The following is a 19391-nucleotide window of genomic DNA, read 5'->3' on the forward strand; positions in this document are numbered from 1 at the left end:
AAAGGAAGATTTTAATTCTTCTGATACCTGCTGTGAATGTGTGCATATCCCTTCATGTCATCTGTGCTAGAAAAGTGATCTTGGAGTGGGACTCCTGCCATTTTCCTAAACGCACTGCAAGAAAATGAATGTATTTCTCTTCTGCTAAGCCAGTCCTTCAGCGTTTCAGCCAAACTGACCTTTACTTCAGTTTTACCCCACAGGCTTCTGCCTTCTCTTTCCAGCAGTAATACGTTTTGTCCTTTGTGGCCTCCATGGGTGTTCTTCTGAAGACCTGTTTGGGAATTATCCGTGCCCTTTTCATCGCCTACTGAGAGATGAAAATTCTCCACTTTGCTTTTTATTTTTTGTTTTTTTCTTTCTCTTGTCTTTGCTTATTATGCTTTTGCTTTGTTTCATGTGGTAATTTTGAACTGTTGTACTGACCATCCACAACAGGGGGAAAAACCCAGCTGCTCTGACAGTCATCTTGTGTCTTCAATGCAAAATAGGGGAGCAGTGGGGGCTTGAGACACCATGCTCAAAGTCCCCAGGTAGCTTCTGGGGGATATTAGCAACAGTAATCATAGTTACTGTATCAAATCTGAAATAGCAACAAGGACTGCAAAATAGATCCGTGCTGCAGTGTCTGAGTACATTTGGGTGTTTTGCTGTGGGGAGCCTTGGGGCTGATGGTGGAGCCTGAATTCTTCCTGGCAGGGCCTGCTTCACACCCACAGCTCCTTTTCTGCTCTGGTGTGCCAGGGAAGGCTGGGAGCTCTCCTGTAGCAGCTTCTGTCTTCTGCCTACTGATGCCTTGTTAAATTGATGGGGTGTTTTTGATCAGAGAAGCAAAGAAACAGGTAAAACCAAGTGACTGAATCATGAGTATGCAGTGAGTCTGCTCTGAGGTCACCGACTTCCCACAGGCAGTGATGCCCATGCTGGGACAGACACTCCTTCACAGGAAAATTCACTACAGTTCGTCTATCAGTGTCCTTTAGGCTTCTTGCATAATTCATAAATACTTACCCTTCCTAGGTAGTGAAGTGGTCAGATGCCTGTGAGGTGTGCCTGGTAAGCAGCAGGCAAGGGAGTGTGAGCCAGCTTCTAGCTGCAGTTTTAGAGGTGTCTCTTGTAAAAAGCTGTGCCTCTTGATAGGTTTCACAGTTCAATTCTGTCCTTGAAAACCTGTGCTGCTGCTGCAAAAGGGCTGGTGGTTCTTCCAGCTCCTTTGGTCTTATCCCTCTGTTTGTGGCTGTGCTGGGCTGGCTGAAGGCTGATCATGGAGGTACTTGTAGGTGACCTTTCAGGTGGATTAATGAGCTGATGAAGCTCTCCTCTGTTGCTGTGAGGTGCCTGTGTAGAGTTGTGCACATCACCAATGAACTTCATCTTTGCACCAGCTTGTGTCCTTTGTTCGGATGCTGTGGCAGTGTTGTGATCTCTAATATTACATGGCAAGGTTGCAATTTAAAAATATGTGCTAAGGAAGGCAAAAGACTGGGATGAGAAGAGAGCAGGAAGTCACTGCTGCTTGGTTTTTTTCTGGTCAAAATTTCATTGCTTAGCTGTCACTGATGTAGCAGCTCAAGCTGCATGGTATGTGTAATCCAAAGTAAGCACAATGTTTTGTAATTTATGGCAAAAAACCCAAAACCAGAAACCCCTAGGAAAATCATGAGATTAAGATTTTGAAATGTGAATGAGTCACTTCAGAATTGCGTTGCTGTGTGTTTTAAACAGACTACTGTAGTATTGGAAGAGTAGGGAAGTTTTATGGTAGGATGTTGGGTTCTTTGTTGTGGATTTTTTTTACATTAGTCTCTATAACCTAATATATTCAGGAAGACTACTGGCTCTATGGCATTGCTTTTATGGCTGTTATGTTCACATAACGCTTTCCCAATTTAAGAACAAAAAAGCAATTAAAATAAAAAGGAAATTCAAAATTCTTTTCTCACAGTTAAGCATCTGCAGAAAGTATACATTTTACTTAAGTGGAGTTGGCTTTATTTTCTAGATGCTTTTTGTTCTGGCCTTTTTAAAATTCTTGAAACTTTATAATGTAATGTTAGTTATAGGGCATGCAGCAATGAGTAATTATTTCTTGCTTGTTTCAAGTATGTTCCATAAATATATGAACAGGGAAAATTGAAACTAATGAATCAAAACCTTTAAAATTATGCTCATGACACTTTCTGCACTTCTTTTTTAAAGGGCAGGGAGAAAATATGCTCTTAGTTTTTCAAGTATAATTTAGGTGAAGAGAATGTATGTATTTAAAGCTACCTCCATTTTACAGAAGGTTTTGTGTGCTGGCCTGAGCTATTCCCAAAATCTTTGAGGAAAACTCTGCCTTGAGTTTTGTACTAAGTGTGATGTCTACTAAAGGATGTCTGGATAACATCTAGTTAATGATTGACACTTCAGTGTTCCTCATTCTGCTGATAGTGTTGGGTGAAAAATTTGAAGTAATGAGGTGATTGAATTAGCATAGTGAATTAAATGCTTGCAGAGAAACCAAAAGCCTAGGCTTTTGCTTGTTTGGTTTTTCTTAAGCAGCTTTTGGTGTAGCTGCTGTGTATGTACAGAGGAAGTACACATGAAGGAACTTAGATTCTCATGAATGTTTTTGTATGCTGTGTATATTCTGACTTTTTTTTTTAGTAGAAGTTCTCTGTTCCCTGGCACTTCCTCCCCACCCTTCTGACTATGTACTTACCTGAAAATTTCTTAGCATTTTCCTGGTATAAAGCAATACTACAATTTCAATTATCAAATTCCTTTTTGTTTGCAGATGATGATGTACCTGCAGATATGGTTGCAGAAGAATCTGGTCCTGGTGCACAAAATAGTCCATACCAACTTCGCAGAAAAACTCTTCTACCTAAAAGAACAGCTTGCCCTACAAAGAGCAGTATGGAGGTAGCTTCTTTGCTTTTAATTGTAAAAGAAATTTTACTGTTTCAAGAAAATATATATATATATATATATATAAATTATATATATATATAAATATATATATATAATTATATATATAAATATAGCATTTTTCTTAAGTTATCTAATGACTGAACTAATTCTTATTTATTTCATTACAGGGTGCCTCTACTTCAACTACTGAAAACTTCGGTCACCGAGCAAAACGTGCTAGAGTATCTGGGAAATCCCAGGATTTATCAGGTAATAACTTTCATACAAAAAGCAGGGTGAGGGAGAAGGAGTAGAGACATTTTAACTTGACACATTCTCCCCAATACATTGTCCCCAAACTATTTTTCCTGTGTGTTCTCTGTCTGAGAAACAGTAGTGGGGGGAAAAAAACAAACAGCAAAACTACAGGGCTGTTCTGAACTTCAAATTTGGTAGTATGATTTTAATCAGACTTTTTAGAATCTGATTCTTTGCTCTTTCTTCATGCATGAAGGCATGTTTTGGTTGTTTTGTATTCTCATAGTGGTGTGTAGTTATATCTAAGCTACTGTCAGGTGAAGTTATGCTGCAGTGGTGCCTTATTTACCTTTTCTCATTGATGGCATTGTTTATTGCATTGTTTAGGGGTAGTTTGGGTATGTCATTATAGCACTTTGTTGTGGGCAGAGACTTTGTGTTTGTAAATAACAATACACCTATACCTGCATACGTAGTGTATGTGTGTTTTTGCACACATCTACAGTACATTCATGTTGTGTATTAAACACACATCCAGTACATGTGTATATTAACTGTATTGTGTGTGTATTTTATTTGTGTGCACACACTTTGTAGATACATACAGGCACACACACCTTACTTGTTCTCTTTTCTGTGTAGTTTTTCAGTCTCTCTGCTTCTGTTCTTTTTTGTCTCCTGACACACTCTTTAGTTCCAGGAGATCTGCTGTCACTTTTGCCTGGAAAATCAACACCAACGCTTGCCAGCTCCCATCGATGTGGTTTCTGCTGCTTTTCTTGCTTTTAGTTTTTTTAGTCCATGTCTCCTTTAATATTGTGAATTAAAACTGAGCAGCTGGCATGAGGCTTTGGGTCTGTTTTCATTGCTTCTGTTGGGGTCTGCTCTTTCTGGCTTCTTACTTTCCCCATAACATAATTGAGATCCCTGTTTTTTTCCCTTTTGTTTTATTCTCCCCATCTTTGACTCTTAATTTCAGCAGCTGTTTAAGAACCATTTAACCTCAGGTTTATATTCTTGAAAAAGCCAGAACCAGTTGGACATCAGCCTGTGTCATTTTGCATTGATTCGTTTCGTGATTTGCTATCTGAAGCCTTGCGCAGTTGTCTTGTCACAGACTCTGTTTCTCTTGACAGTTCTTAGTTTTTGTTCCATGTCATTCACTTCTTTGCTGTGCTCTTCATTGTGCTTTTACTGTCCTTCTTGCTTTATTGAAAGTGTGTAACTTTACTGCATTCTGGGACACAGTTTACAACATGAATAGCACACTGATTTCCGGAGGAATTCTCTACACTTTCACTGTGCATTCCATTTGTTAGATTCTTGAGCTTATGTGGGGAGAAGTGTGGGGGTTGTGGAGGCTTCTCCAGCATGGAATTAACAGAGGAATTTTATACAGTGATTTTTACAATTGAACTCGTAAGATTGTGTTGAAACCAGTTGTAGTGTAAGAAGGGAGCGTCCTCCTCAAGCCATTATCTGTTAACCTCTTTCCCAGTTTGGATGATGGATATTTTTTATTTTCCCTGTTGAGTTTCTGAGAGATTCCTCTAAATTTGTACAAGTACTGCTTGTGGTGAGATCTATTTTAAGACGGAACCTCCTTCAGCTCATGTTTTCTGTTGGCATAGGTAATGATAGCTGTTGTAACTGAGTTGTAAGCATGAGGCTTTGTGGATTGTCATGAGTGGCAACTGTATGTGGTCACCTGGGATGTATAGCTGTGTATTTTAGAACTGTAGATGAAATGAAGGCACAGGACTAGAAATACAGGAAAATTCTTGGTGGAAAATTGTTCCTTGTTGTGTGGACTCCTGAGTTGAGGAAAATTCAGTGAAGTTGAAAGGACAAATGCCAGTCAACTAGAGTTTCCAACTGGAGTGGAGCCAGGAGGTGGGAAAATGTGTATTTTAATACAGATTTCAGAGTTAGTTCTGCTGGGAGTGTTGCTATTTTAAATTTCTCTTTTCACTGAACTATGGATTTGAAGTACCTACTGAAACTCAAGGTTACTGGATCACTCACTGCTTGTTCTGTACATTAGGAACATGCCTAATTCATAGTTTACAGAACTTACTGACTTTTTAAATTGATTTTTTTATTTTCCTATTGATTTTCTAAGATACTTTCCCAAGAACAATACATGCTATGTTTCTGACATATTTCTGTTTCCTACACAAGAAAAGATTTTTACTAAATATTTCCTTATGGAGTAAAAGCTATTTGTCTCCATCTTGTCCACTAAAATGGACAAAAAAGGCAACCATATAAGACATAATTTACAATTCTGGATTCTTGGGATGGCATTCTTGGTCTTTGTACAAAGAAGGGAATTCACTTTCAAGCAGCTTTCCCTGCTCTTTGTCTTGGTATTAGTTTGCTAGTCCCTATCAGCTAAATGATCAAAACTGAAACTGAATTAGCTTCACGCATATCCTGTGGAAACTGAATGACATAACTAGCTGTGTTTCTAACTTTCACTTGTGCAGTATATTAATGCTTACTAAATCATAAATAGTTCAACTGTCCACTTACGTTAGGGCAAAGATAAAGATTGGTGAGGACCTCTTGCACTTCATTTTTATTTTTATTCTTGTCTGGTTTTGACACTTATATTAAAAAAACCCAACCCGTTTTCCAAATGAGTATGAATTTTGTATTTTACCTTCACTTCATCAATAGGCATGAAACTGTCAGGAGTAGGAGCATGTAAATGCTTCTGATTTGGTGGCCAGACAAGCCTTTAAAACGGTTTTGGCTCATCTTTGTAAACTGAGAGGAAGAACACATTGATTGCATCCTTGCTTTGACACATTACTAAAAGATATCCAAGATGTGAAGTGTGGATTTGTAGAACGAAAGCATGTAGGTCTCTCTTGGATACAGAGAAAAGTCTTCACATTAAGAAGTGAAGTAGCTTTTTCAAATTATACTGGAGAATTTCACCTGATAATCACTGTATCAGTGATTTGAGTGGAGAAATCTTAAATCAACCCCTGCTTAATTGAGCAGAAGGGCAATTTAAATTAAATTGCTCAGTTCCACAGGATTTTGGATAAGGATGAGTGAGGATAGCAAACACCTGTAAAATCATCATCATCATTTTGAAAGTAGTGCCTAAGTTTCCAAGTAAATGCAACTTGAAAAATTGCAGGGGCAAGGGGGTTTATTGAGGCTTTTAATTTTTTTTTTTTTTTTTCAAGTGTCCTTGTCCTCTGCAGTAAAGAAAGACATCTGGATTTCAGTTTTCATTTTGAGGTAGAGCCTAGGGAGGAAAACAAGAGTATGAACTTTGGAGCAGTGGGAAGGCACTGCATTAGTAAGCTTCCTCCAATAATAAATTATTCAAGGTCCTAACATAGATAAAGGAAGAAAAAAATCTGCACATTGTTTATGGAAGTAACTGCTTAAATCGTATGCCTCAGGGGTTTGTGTGGTAAAAGGAGAAGACAGGTCATGGAAAACTTGAGAAGATTTACTGGTTTGCATATAACATTTCAGTGAGACGGTAGAAGACTACATCTAATTGGAAAACTACCAGAAAAAGATTAATTCAGAAGCAATGTCCTGTTATCCTGTGATGCATTTCAAGAGTACTTAGGACTATAGAATGAACTGCTCCTGCCTGTGTGACACAGGGAAGACCCTTTATATCTCCAGTGGAAAAGGACCTTTTAAAAAACCAGCATTGATAGTGCATGTAATATTTTTGGTGATGCCCAGCCATGTCCCCCTTATAGGCTGCTGTTATGCTCTTCAGACTTCAGGCTCCCCAAGTGTCAGTTGAGCAGAAGGCCTTTCCAGACTACTTGCATTTTATAAGTTTTACCAACTTACTGGCTTCAGCCTGGCTCATAAGGCTTTGCTTTGTTTTCTTGAATAAAAATAATTTTGTTATCTGCCATTAATAATGGTACCGCAGAAAAGAACTGTCTTGGTCAACTTCTGGGCATTCATTACTGTCTCTTTCCTTGTGTCCCATGCTAGCACTTCTGTAGCTTGCAATGACCTACAGCAAGGAGCTGATCATAAAAAAAGTTTGGAGGAGGATGAGATACTGTGGGAACAAATAGCTGTGGGCATGTGGATGATATCACCACTTTGGCACAGCATAGATTTTTGTTGGATTGAATGGCATGTACCTGTAGTTTATGGCTGTAAGCTGTGATGCTGCTGTGAGCAGCTGTCAACTGCATAAATGCCCCTCTGGTATCTGAAAGGAAATTGGTATTGGGGACATTCATACAATGGTGCAATGGAGAACATGTTCAGGGAAAGGTGCTGCACTCAGTGGTATTTCACAATTTCTACTGCCTGGTCTGATCAGATACGTAGGCATGACAACCTGGAAAAACATCTCTAATTACTTGTGTGATAGTGCACAGGTTCTGGTGATGTGGTGTGCAGACCCCACGTTAGTATCTTTGTAAAGCCTCAGGTCTAGTCCTTGCAGTTCCTCTTTTCCCTCTTACGGCTGGAAATAACAGATTCCTTTGTGCTGCCTTGCCCAGGGGAGTCCTGGGGCAGTTTGTTTGTTTTGTTTATATGTGAGATCTCACATGGATGCTATTCTTCAGAATCTTGTTCCCTCACATTTAATAGGTCATCTTTCTTAAGGTCACTTCTTGTAATAGCCAAAGTGACAATCCTTAGGCTCAGGTGTTCTATGAAAAACTAAATGCTGTGAGGGGCATTACATGGATGTAATTGTGCCATGAATTTAGCAGGCAGGAGTTTTGAATGCCCTGCATACAAATCCTCTAAACTTTGGAAGCTGTTCTGTGTGGATCATGGAAAGGATCCTAAAGGCATTAACCAAACAAGTGACCTTTGCAAGCAGAACTTGCCTGCTTTGAAGATTCCTGCCCCAGGAGGGTCTGGTGAGAACACAAACTGCAGGCAAGGCTTTCCCAAAGGAGCTGTTGTATGTGCAGTGTCCCTGTGCCCAAGAGCAGGGGTTTTAACAAAGTGCAGTCCTGTCTCCACACAAGAACTTGGGAATACCACTTTCTCCAGCCTTTGTGGAGAAATACATCTGGCAAGACTAGCCCTATTTTCTAGTTTAGATTTTTGATTTTTAAAGGGAAGAAAGTAAATGGGAGTAAGTGGAAGGAGGAGACTTTGGAATTATTGCTGTCTATTGGTTTCCTGCATCTCAGATGTCCCCTTTACCTGATGTGTTCATTGGGGGAGAAAAACAGTCTTGCTGTTAGTTTTTCCAGACAGCGACTATTTCTGATTAAATTCTTTTGTGTTTGAAATCATTTGCAGAGATTTTGGCTTTGGAACTGCATCATTACTATTATTGTATGGGTAATGTGGGTTAATTGAACCACAGTGAAGCTAATAGCAGAGAGAAGCCAGCATATCTGGAACATCCACAGTAGCCCGCTTGACATCTGCACTTGTTTGCAGAATGATTCCTCCAATAGAAAAGGTGAACTAAGAAGTTTGGAAAGAGGACTTGAAGTCTGTAACTTCTATTGGATTTTTTTGCCTTCGGGTTTAGAAAAAACATGGTTTAAGAAAGGCTGCCTTGAGATAATTGGCATTTTAAATGGGAATCTTTCAAGTGACAAGTTGGTAATCTTTTTCAGACAGAATTCAGCTCACTAAATATGTCAATAACCTTCTATTGATTACTGTTTAATAGCAGCACCTGCAGAACAATATCTTCAGGAGAAGTTGCCAGATGAAGTGGTTCTAAAGATCTTCTCCTACCTGCTGGAGCAGGATCTCTGTAGAGCAGCTTGTGTGTGTAAACGCTTCAGTGAGCTGGCTAATGATCCAATTTTGTGGTAAGTGAAAAGCTATTCCTCATTATCTTGAGAAATACTAGATGTGCTGCTCAAGATGCCAGTACAATAGAAAAACTGAAATGTTGGTTACAATTAGTTGAATTAAAACAAATTGTATTTTATTATGTCTGGTTTAGTTAAGCATTTTTAGTTACTTATGAATATCTGATTATATGTATTAAACAGCAAAACTTGATTCTCTAGTAGTGAAGATACTAGTTAAACAATGCTTGTTTAAAAAAAAAAATAAATTCCTTCAGTTGCCTTTACTTCTTCCCCCTCTAACGTTTTCTGGGCTACTATGGGGATTGTGTTACTTCACATAGAAGGAACAAAACATTTCTTCATGTTAGATGCAAGCTTTGTCTAGTGTTACTTAAATGGGCTTTTTTTGTTTGGTTTGAGGGCTTTTTTTGTTTTGTTTAATGGTTGGATACTTGGGCTGTTTTCCCCCCATATGAGTCTACACTTACTCCTGGGTTATTGAGAGTTTGAGTAAATGGGATCTAAATTTGTAATTTTTTATAAGGGAAAGAAACAACATATTTCTTAAGCTGCTTTGTTTTGAAAATAAAGATTAAGACTAAAAGAAAAATAATAAAATAACATCACAGAACTACCCCTTTTTTCTGTCCTAAAGACAGCTTTGGGGATGCCTTGTAAGATGACTTACAACTTCTGTGATTCAGTGGCATCTTCTAAGTCTGGGCTTAATATCAGCAGGCTCAGACACTGCAATTATTTGCATTCTGGCACTAATGAAAAGAATCCAACTGCTGTGTGCCATTTTCTTCTTTTTAAACCACTGTAATTTGTTCACTGATGAACTCTTTTTGGAATACAGTGCATCACTTGTTCTCAGTGAATGCATTTTTCAGTCCTTTTTTGGCAAGGTGAGGAAGAGGTGGTGGCACACTTGGTCTTAAATTTTGTTATACTTCTGCTACTAGCTTTTGTAAGTGTTAAAGCAATGCTGTAGTTAATACACCAACTCTGATTCACAAATACTGTAACTGCTTAAGTTTCTCCATGGAAATTGCATGTTGAGAACCTTTTCTCTTGGATTGTAAAACACATAAACATTTTTCTCCGAAAAACACAGAAGTCAGTACCACAAAAATATTTAAGTGGTAGGTACTAATCTTGGTCATACTCACTGTCACTGACTGGCAAATTCTGTTGGAAAAGAACCCAGGATTTAACTTTTGGTTTTATATTAAAATAGAGAGTAATCAGAAACACATTCATTTTCTCTTCTGCTTGACATGTCTACTCAGGAAAAGATTGTATATGGAAGTATTTGAGTACACTCGTCCAATGATGCATCCTGAACCTGGTAAATTTTATCAGATTAATCCAGAAGAATATGAACATCCAAATCCCTGGAAAGAAAGCTTCCAGCAGCTGGTAACAGTTTTATTCATTTATATTCAAATTTGTAGATATTTATAAAAGTAAAAACACCAACTTCTGAAATGTGGCTGACAATAGTAATTATCTTGGGTTTAGACTTTTAAGATTATTGTGATGTTATGCAGCAGGGGGAATTCAGAAGTTATTTCCTGTTTTGAGGCACACTTTAGGGAGACATCAAATGGTAAAGTGGACTCCTTGAGTATCCAGCTCTTCTGTGTTGGGTTTTGCATCACTGAAATTTTGTGTAAGGGATCCTCGCGGTCTGAGACTCACAACTTGAAAGATGTTGTTGTCATATCTTGCTAAACCAGTGTGTGTACTGGTTATCAGATTTGTGTGCATCTTCCTCTCTGGTGAACCAGACATATATTGATAATATCACTTGGGCTAAATAGTGATTTACAGCTGGCCTGACTGGAGGTAAATAAGTCTTCTTTAAGGAAAGTGATTTGCACCTCTAATCCAAAATGTCAAAGGTATTGAATGAATGGCCAGGCATGATATTAGGAAGAAATAAGTAAGAGAAATAAACATCAAGGTGAGTGTTTCACACAGTGCCATGTGTTGCTGGTTAATGAATTTCTGAAGTGCATTGAGGCCAAATGCTTGACTTGTCTTCTTTGTTTAGTATTCAACCACAAGTGAAGGTATGAGATTCCCTTTTCCTCACCAGATAAATGCAGTTTTTATGGCAAGCTAATAGAAAAATCAAGAGATGGAAGTAAGGGCAGCTCCTGTGGAGTGCTTCAGGTGTATGAAGCTTTTCAGTTAGTTTTGAGGCTTCTGGCTGTGTAAGTCCTTGGACTCTTGGCTTAGTTGATCAGCCCCTTAGGCTCAGACGTTTTTTGGTGTTGCCATTTCAAATTGTGCGCCTGAAGTGGAAGGTCAGTATGTGATCCTTATTTCCTGGGACAAACTGGTATCAGCAAATGGCTTGTTAACTGGGGAATTAGTAGATTTCCTGTCAGTGCATTCAGGCCCACCTGTCTGCAAGCTTATCACAAACTCTTTTCCTTGTTTCAGTACAAAGGAGCACATGTAAAGCCAGGTTTTGCTGAACACTTCTACAGTAATCCTGCAAGATACAAAGGAAGAGAAAATATGTTGGTATGTTTCTAAAGCAGTTCTTTAAAAATATTTATGTATCTATATAAATGGAAATGGACATTGCTCTTAATTTGTCCCTTTTCTTCTAGTATTATGATACCATTGAGGATGCTCTTGGTGGAGTTCAAGAAGCTCATTTTGATGGACTTATCTTTGTTCACTCTGGTATATATACTGATGAATGGATATATATAGAATCTCCAATCACCATGATTGGTGCAGGTATGTAAACTGGCAGCATCATTGTCTCAAACTTGTGTTAATTACCACCTTAATTACCATGATACTCTGGTGTGTTCAATACCCAGTATAAATGGCCATCTTTCTTCATCAGCCTAGCAAATAGGTGTTTTTTGTATAAGTGTCACTAACCCAAAAGTAGCTGATGTTTCAGACTGAAGTACTGTTGTCTGCTTGCTAGTTCTCAGAATGAGTTAATCTATCTTTTTATTTCATTAGGAGGGAAAAAATGGAATTTGTCAGAAAGCTTATTCAGTTATAGGACTGCAGTTGAAATTTTTACTTTCATATATATATATATATCTCTATATCTATCTATCTATATCTAAAGCCCATCTCCAGAGTAGAAACCAGCAGTGGGAACAAGCCCAAATTAGTATCTGTCCCATTTTCTTCAGCATCATAATTCCATCTTGAGGAAGGAAATGAGAGCATCCAGCAGAAAGATTCTGAGACTGGAGGTTCTTTCTCTGTTCCTCTGCCTACTGTTCCTCTGAAGGGGAACCTTTATGGAGAAGGAAATAAGACTCAGAGAATAGGAAAAGTTTAGAAAGTTAATATAATACACCAGGCTGCAAATCGTGGTACTTGTGGAGCTGTTTGGTTTTCGTGTCACTACTGGCAGCATGCTGATTCCCAGTAGCATGAGAACTGGTAGGAATTCAGGCTGTATTACTGTGTGATGGAGACTTTGGTTGAGGGGTCTCAGACCTCTTGCTCCTGTGGTGACCCAGAAGTGAACTGCCTGCTGTTTGTGTTTTCTGAGAAGCTATCTCTCCGGGTTCGTTGGGTTTACTGGGTTGTGGATTTTATTGAGGGTGGTGGGTTTGGGGTTTTTTGTTTGCTTTGGTGGGTGTGTTTTGTCTGCGTATTTCCTTTGTTGTGCAAAATCCTTTTTTTCGGGTATTTGTCTGTTCTCCATACCAACTGTTTTGTTCTTGAGTGAGGCTGTTCTGGCACTTCTTGCCGGGGTTTTGCAGCCTTGGCAGGGAGAATGGTTTTGAGCAATGTAGTCAGATTGTTCCAGTGTTACTCTCAAAACTTGTCCCCGCAGATCTGCAAGATGTGGCTGTGTTAGTATGTGAGTTTGTCAGTTTGTGACTACATTTCTGGAGCTAACATTCTGAACATGCCCACTTACAGTGCTTTGGTCTGTGTTGTGGAGAGCTTTTGGAGCACAAGCTGGATTCCTTTTGGATGAGACTAATTTAAGAGACACGTTCCTGGAATACTCTTACTGCCCTTCAGTAGCCAGTGTGTGTTCAGTCAGAGGGACCTGGCGAGGACTAGTCCAAAGTCAGTTTCTTGTCCCCTCCCTGTCCTGTAGTGTGTGTGGATGGTGCTGATCTTCATCACTGTTTCCCTCTGTGGTACCACTCCTGTGTTAGCCTGCAGTGCTTGCTAATGGAGATGTGGCCATGTAGACAAATAACCCCTGGTTTCTGTTGCAAAGAGAGGATGATGTGCAAATAGGCCAAGTCATATTCATGAAGTGTTTAAAATACAGAGAAACTGGAGCAGCACTGTCCTAAGATATAAATCTTTTCAATTGCTTCATGACGCTTGAAATGATATCTTTGATATCTGGGTAAACTTCTGCATGTTCTCTGTCTCCTTTTAAGTTTTGAAAAGCCATCTGCTTTCCCTTCCTCTGGAATTAACCTAAGTTATTCAGAAAAACAGTTATCTTAAGTACAGTCTTTTAAAAGCCAGGGATCTTCATTGTGTATTTTTGTAACAGAATAGCTGTCTTGGGGAACAAAACCTCCAAGAGGAATCCAGAAATGCTAGATGTATTTATATTTCAGTTTTTGGCACTGCTGACTTCACTTCCTCAGACTTTCTCCACCGAATGGTGAGTGACATTGTAGAGAGAGTCAATTTTCGTTTGACTGGAAAAGAAAACAAATTAAAGTGAACCGCTAAGCCTTGGAGAACTACCTCTTCTCTGTTCAGTCTGGCATGCTTTTCAGAATGGTAGGATTAAGGCAGCACCAAATCTCTCTGCATTTCTACTCAAATTTCTTTAATAGTTTCTTCTTCTGGCTTCTGAAGAAACACAACATTATTAGAAAGGCAGCTTAACATACCTTGAGCTTGCAAGGAGCTTCTGCTTTTTCACATAAGCAAAATGTGCTTGCAGAATAATGCCTGGTATTCTGAGTTTGTTGTTCTGTTTAATTTTGGGGTTATTTCATCTGTGTGGGGAGGAGTTGGTTCAGAAGGAAGGCTTTGGAAGTATTACTAGTACTGTGGTATATCTGAAGGAAAGAAAAGAAAGAAGCAAGAGTAGAGGTTCTGTAAGGAAATTGTTCCATCTGGTTCAGCAGATAGAAATACCTTTGAATTTCTTAAAAGAATTCTGTTTTCCAGGGTTGGAGAGGGTGGTGTGTTTGCTGCAGGAATGGGAGTCCTCAATGGAGTGCTCATCTCACCCAAGACACAAAATCTCCCAACTGGCTGAGTTTCAGCAGTTGTACAGATGTGTCCTGATCTGAGAATCTTCACTGAATGTGTATTTTCAGTGAAGATTTCATTTTTCCTCTTTATTTTCCACTTGACTTAAATAATATGCAAGTAAGGGAAAAGGGATTATCAAAAGATTCTTCAGTCAAGAAAAAAAGTTAGTAAAACCAAAAAGAATTGTTGTTGTAATTTTAAGGGTGGAAAAATCTAAAATGGCTAGAAAACTATCTTAACTGGATTTATTTTTTTTTTTACTGTAGAATGCGAGAGTACTTTCATATGTCTGAGCTCTTCTTCAAATATCCATTCTCCCTATCTTCATTGAAAGCTGTATTTTGAACTGGTTTAGACCTTTGTGGTTTAGATCTTGCAGACTGTAAGATCTGAAAGAATATTTGTTTTTTGCTTGGTACAATTGGACAGGGTCACAGTTCCTGCAGAATGTAGTGGGGGTTTTTTTGGGTTGGTTTTTTTTATTTTATTTGTCTTCTAATGCACTGGGAAGTGAAATAGTTTTATTCCTTTTGAGGAATTAAATAATTCTGAGGCAACATCCGGTTAATTTATATTTCTTTAGGCAGTCCCTTCCTGTAGGCTTTCCGTTACATTATTTCTAAACGATACATCCATGGTCCTTAAGCTGAGCATGAGTTCTTATCCTGGGGAACATGACTCCCTTAGGTTTCAGCAAATTGATTTCTTGGGAGCTGTGTTTTGCGTAAATACAAGATTAGTGGTCCTTTTCTTCCGTTTCCAATTCTTATACTGGTTTCTTTTTTCTAAATGGGTCTAAGCCAAAAGCTGAAATAGAGATATTTCTCCGAATGATGATTTTTGCCAAGATTCAGTAGAATGTTGCAGAGAATTTCGTTGGTGTGTTTAGAATGAAACTAATGTTTAAGGAAGTCTTCAGTATTTTCCTAGGGAGGTCTAAGTGCAGTGATCTCAATTACTGGCATGTTCCATGGTGGGCATTCTGGGACCTTCCCAACTCGGAAGTTAGTATTTGTGTAGGAACTCATGTGCTGAGAGGAAGGTGTTCGTAGAGAACATGATCCAAGTGCATTGCAAACAAGTCCACAAATCTGTTTAATAGTGTTTCAGAGCATCCCATGTGAAGTGCAATTTTTGTGAGCCACCCTGAGAGGGAACACAATTCTGATACTGATTTATGGTTCTCATATCCACCTAGGGGCTTCTGTTTATTTCCTGCGTTTGGTTCACCTACAGTACTGTGGTGCTGTTCCTTTTCACGTGCTGAAATATGCTAATTTGTTTATGCCAGTGCATTTGCACCGTGGGGAATATATAGGAATGTTACCAAACAACAGAAATATGTTTTGTATGGTGACACAACTCCTCATTAAAGCCTCTTTTAGTTGTTATTAGTGCTAAGTGAATAGTGGTGTAGAGGAAAGCCAGACTACCTTAAAATATTTGCAGCTCTGCAGTAATGAAAGCGGAGATTGGGCTTTTAGATAGTGAGAACAAGCTGGATAATAATGTAAATGTTGCTTCATTCTGACTGACATCTTTCTGCCAGAGTGATAAAGAACAGGACATACCACTTGTCTGTACTAATGTCAACACACAACAGAAAAGGATCTGCTTGTGAGGAATCCTGTGCGTAGGCTTTTCAATAAAATACAGAATTTAGGCCAAATGCCTGCTCGTGATTGTGTTGAGTAGGGAATGGTTTAAAATGCTGTCAGATAAGTTATCTGCTATAGTAGGTGAAACTTTCACCTTTATATTTGGTGTATTGAGGGAAGGCTGCTTCTGGCTTGCATGTTTAACGTGCAAGTTTGAATCAGACAAACGATCTTGCTTGTGAATGAGCGTCATTGAATTTATTCCAGTGGGTGGCTGTTGTTAACTCGTGCTCCCTCTGGTGGCTTGTGCCATCCCAACGTAAACATGGCTTGCCTTTGGATTAAGGGTAAAGAATCGAGCCGAGCCTCACTGGGAGCACAGGAAATCAAATGGCACATAATGGCATTTTGCAAATGAACCACTTTGCAACCTTTTTGTACATACTGCCAGTAGTCTAGTTCAATCTAATTTGGTAAGATTTTTTTTTCACCCTAAAGAATAATGAGGATATCAATTCAAAACTCTGAATCGTCCATTTGAGAAGTGTGGGGAGGTCACTTGTAGGTCACGGGCAGATTAGTAAATAGTGGTTCATGTCAGTGATGGAATGTATGTTTTTGGCGTTCAGAAAAGGGTTTAGAAAACTAAAAGAGATTGTACTTGGGACAGAGTTAAACTGCCTCTACCTTGCTATCCATGTTGAAGCTGTTAATTCAGTTCATTATACCTAGTAGTCAAAAACTAGCTCTGTACAAGAGAAGGTTTTTCTTGTTGTACTAGATATAATTAAATTGGTGCCAGATTGTCTTAGTTAAGGACTGGTTTCTTCATTGTCTTTGGAACTTCCTTTTTTAAGATTCATTTGACAGGAAGACTATTTCTGTGCCAACAATAGTGTTAATTTTCCTTTGTTGCTTTGGACAGAATTCCCTAAGTATTTAGAGGATTTTTTTCAGTGGAATAAGCTAAAACTTACTAATTGTTTTCTTTACAGCACCTGGAAAAGTAGCAGATAAAGTTATAATAGAAAACACTAGAGATTCCACCTTCGTTTTTATGGAGGGTTCTGAAGATGCCTATGTTGGATACATGACAATCAGGGTAAGAATCTCAATCTTAAGCAGATCTTCTAAAAATTTTACTTTAATGCCAGAGCAGTTAAATACAACATTTCTGTTTTCTTCCTTTTTCAGTTCAACCCTGATGACAAATCTGCTCAGCACCACAATGCACACCACTGCTTAGAGATTACCGTGAACTGCAGTCCAATTATAGATCACTGTATTATTCGAAGTACTTGTACAGGTTAGCAGGCTTTTTATTGTTTGAAGAAATGCAACAAATTGAGTATGATTACTATTGGCGTATTTTTATGTTTTGATGCAGGTGTTCAATTCACGTCTGCAAGCCTTAATTGCCTTGGAGCATCACTATTAGAGTGACTACTTTGTGTCCAAAACCTCTGTGATAATGTTTACTTGGTCTTCTGTTTGAATCTGTTTGGACTCTTTGGCCAGTTGGGTTGAAACTAAGAAGTGATAGTTAAATAAACATACCTGGCTTTGGTGTTCAGTTGTAGCTGGAAGGATGGGGAATTTGAAGGGGATGCACATGGGACTTGTTTATTAGGTTCATTATGATACTCAGTATTGGGATCGATGGCATTAAATAGTCACAAGATGTAACTGCTAAGCTCAGCTGACTTCGAAGTGGAATGATTTGATATGTTCAGAGGATGAGTAGTAGCTTTACAGGCAGAAATGTTGAAAGACTCATTTCACCATCAGAGACGATGAGGAATTTATACCACCTGATTTGGGAAAATTAGTTGTCTAAATTCAGGAAAGAATGGGTCAGAGTCTGGAAGTGAGGAGCTGCATGGCAGTTTAGTCACCAGCAGGAAGACATGGCAGTTTGCAATCACTAGACATGAGACATGGCAAGTTTGACATCTTTGAACACAGCCAGATGAAGTGGAGCTGGATTGTCAGAAAGAAGAGGTTCGGGAGAATTGAGATAGTGCATCTTTGTGTGGAAATGGCCATACCAACTTCCCATTGCCAAGGTCAGCTAGGGAGAGGGAATGGATCTGTGCAGCAGGTTGTGCATGGAGGTTGCTCAGCTCAACATAAAGGCAAGCAAAAAGAAGAGAGTTCTTCCAGCTAGATATAAAAACTACACTTTTCTGGTACTGCCTATGAAGAATACTGCAGGGAACCATGATGAGAATGGGGGAAGGATTCCTGGTCTGTGCCTTCTAGAGGAAGATGTGCTTTCTTGGAGGTTTTGGGCTATAAACCACTGTACTAGGTTGAGGCAGTTCTATGTTTTGCAGCTCTGTGCTTTGTATCACCATCTGTTTTATTGGAGACACATCAGCAAATACTTGGAAGTGCTAAAAATGACAAAAGAGGAGCAAAGGACAGCGAGCTGCTCCCAGTATCCCAGTTATCCCAGTGTTAATGCTAATGCTGGGAAACTGAAATATATGAAGAAAAGGTGTTCTGGAGCTTACTATATACCAATATTAGGGACCCTGACAACCAGTGAGAGGAACTAGATAAGACCACATTCAGCTTGATTATAAAAGTGGTTTGAAGAGCTGCATGACTTCATACTGAAACTTGGGCTTATAGATAAGCTATTAGATCCTGATATTTTTGTGAAAGTTGTTAATTAAAATTAATGTTTGATAATTTTTTCCTGACCACTTTCCACTTCTGAGAATTTCAAAGTTTTGCTCCCTCCAAGATCCTGGATTTCTGAATGCTTACTGTATTGAATTGTTGATTTCTCTTCTCCAAAGTTAAAGTTTCTGGTCAATTTTGGAGGCTGTGTGTAGGCTATACTGTCATCATTTATCGATTATTAAGTTTCATTGGCTTTTTAATCCTAGCAAGCCTTGCTGTAGCCTACTCAGGAAGTACTGAGTTTGTGTAAAGAGGGAGGAAGAATGGCAGTCTGCCTGAAAAGGCATTTACTGTTCCCAGATAATTGACATCTCTGAAGTATTGATCATAGGCATTCAAAACCTCTTTCCTAGCACATGCTTGATACCCTTTCTGTAGATCTCCTAATTGCATTAAAGCATATTTCTACGTTATGTCATATGTAAAGTTCTTAATGTATGTAATATGTAAAGGTGGGAGTTGTGTAAGTGCAAGTGGATTAAGCGAACATCTCCTGCTGCCAGTCCAAAGCATCTTTTGAAATATTTTCAAATAAAGTTTAAGTGGCAAGATCCCGAGTCTAGAGGTTCTGTTTGCATCCATTGTGGAAGAAATCTGTGTTAGTCCTCACCTTGATGAATAAAAGTAGTAGTGGAGTAGTAATGTTCCTTTTTTTTTTTTTTTTTTTTAATTTTAGTATTGCTGAAGTGTGTGCAATCATTATATTCTGATTAAACAAAGCTTAAACAAGTACTGCATGTGCTTTTTACTCCAAAAGGACCAATTTCACACAATCAATACTCAAGTCCAGTGAAGTGAGTCAGAGTAAAGATTGAGGTATGCTTTTAGAACATCACACTGGGTTCTGAAAATGCAAAGCTCCTCAGTCTCACAAAAAGAGGTAGAGAAAGGGGAGTGAAAGCAATTATGAAATACAAGAATGAAGAAG

At 38.7% G+C, this 19391-nt stretch overlaps 1 protein-coding gene across 3 annotated transcripts in view; it reads left to right on the top strand.

Moving 5' to 3' along the window:
* Window positions 1-19391, top strand: part of FBXO11 (F-box protein 11) — a 71799-nt gene that overhangs the window by 32652 nt on the left and 19756 nt on the right. For 2 of the 3 annotated variants that reach the window (XM_085054600.1, XM_085054601.1), the window contains exons 2-9: window positions 2780-2907; window positions 3084-3165; window positions 8807-8951; window positions 10229-10358; window positions 11391-11474; window positions 11564-11696; window positions 16768-16874; window positions 16967-17078. In XM_085054600.1, the coding sequence (XP_084910726.1) occupies window positions 2780-2907; window positions 3084-3165; window positions 8807-8951; window positions 10229-10358; window positions 11391-11474; window positions 11564-11696; window positions 16768-16874; window positions 16967-17078 (921 nt within the window). Of the gene's footprint in view, window positions 1-2779; window positions 2908-3083; window positions 3166-8806; window positions 8952-10228; window positions 10359-11390; window positions 11475-11563; window positions 11697-16767; window positions 16875-16966; window positions 17079-19391 lie in introns of those variants that run through there. The other variant, XM_085054598.1, reaches the window with a different exon arrangement.

This window comes from Lichenostomus cassidix, chromosome 3 (assembly GCF_008360975.1).
Source record: "Lichenostomus cassidix isolate B80296 chromosome 3, HeHo_3.0, whole genome shotgun sequence".
In the NCBI taxonomy this organism is placed as follows: domain Eukaryota; kingdom Metazoa; phylum Chordata; class Aves; order Passeriformes; family Meliphagidae; genus Lichenostomus; species Lichenostomus cassidix.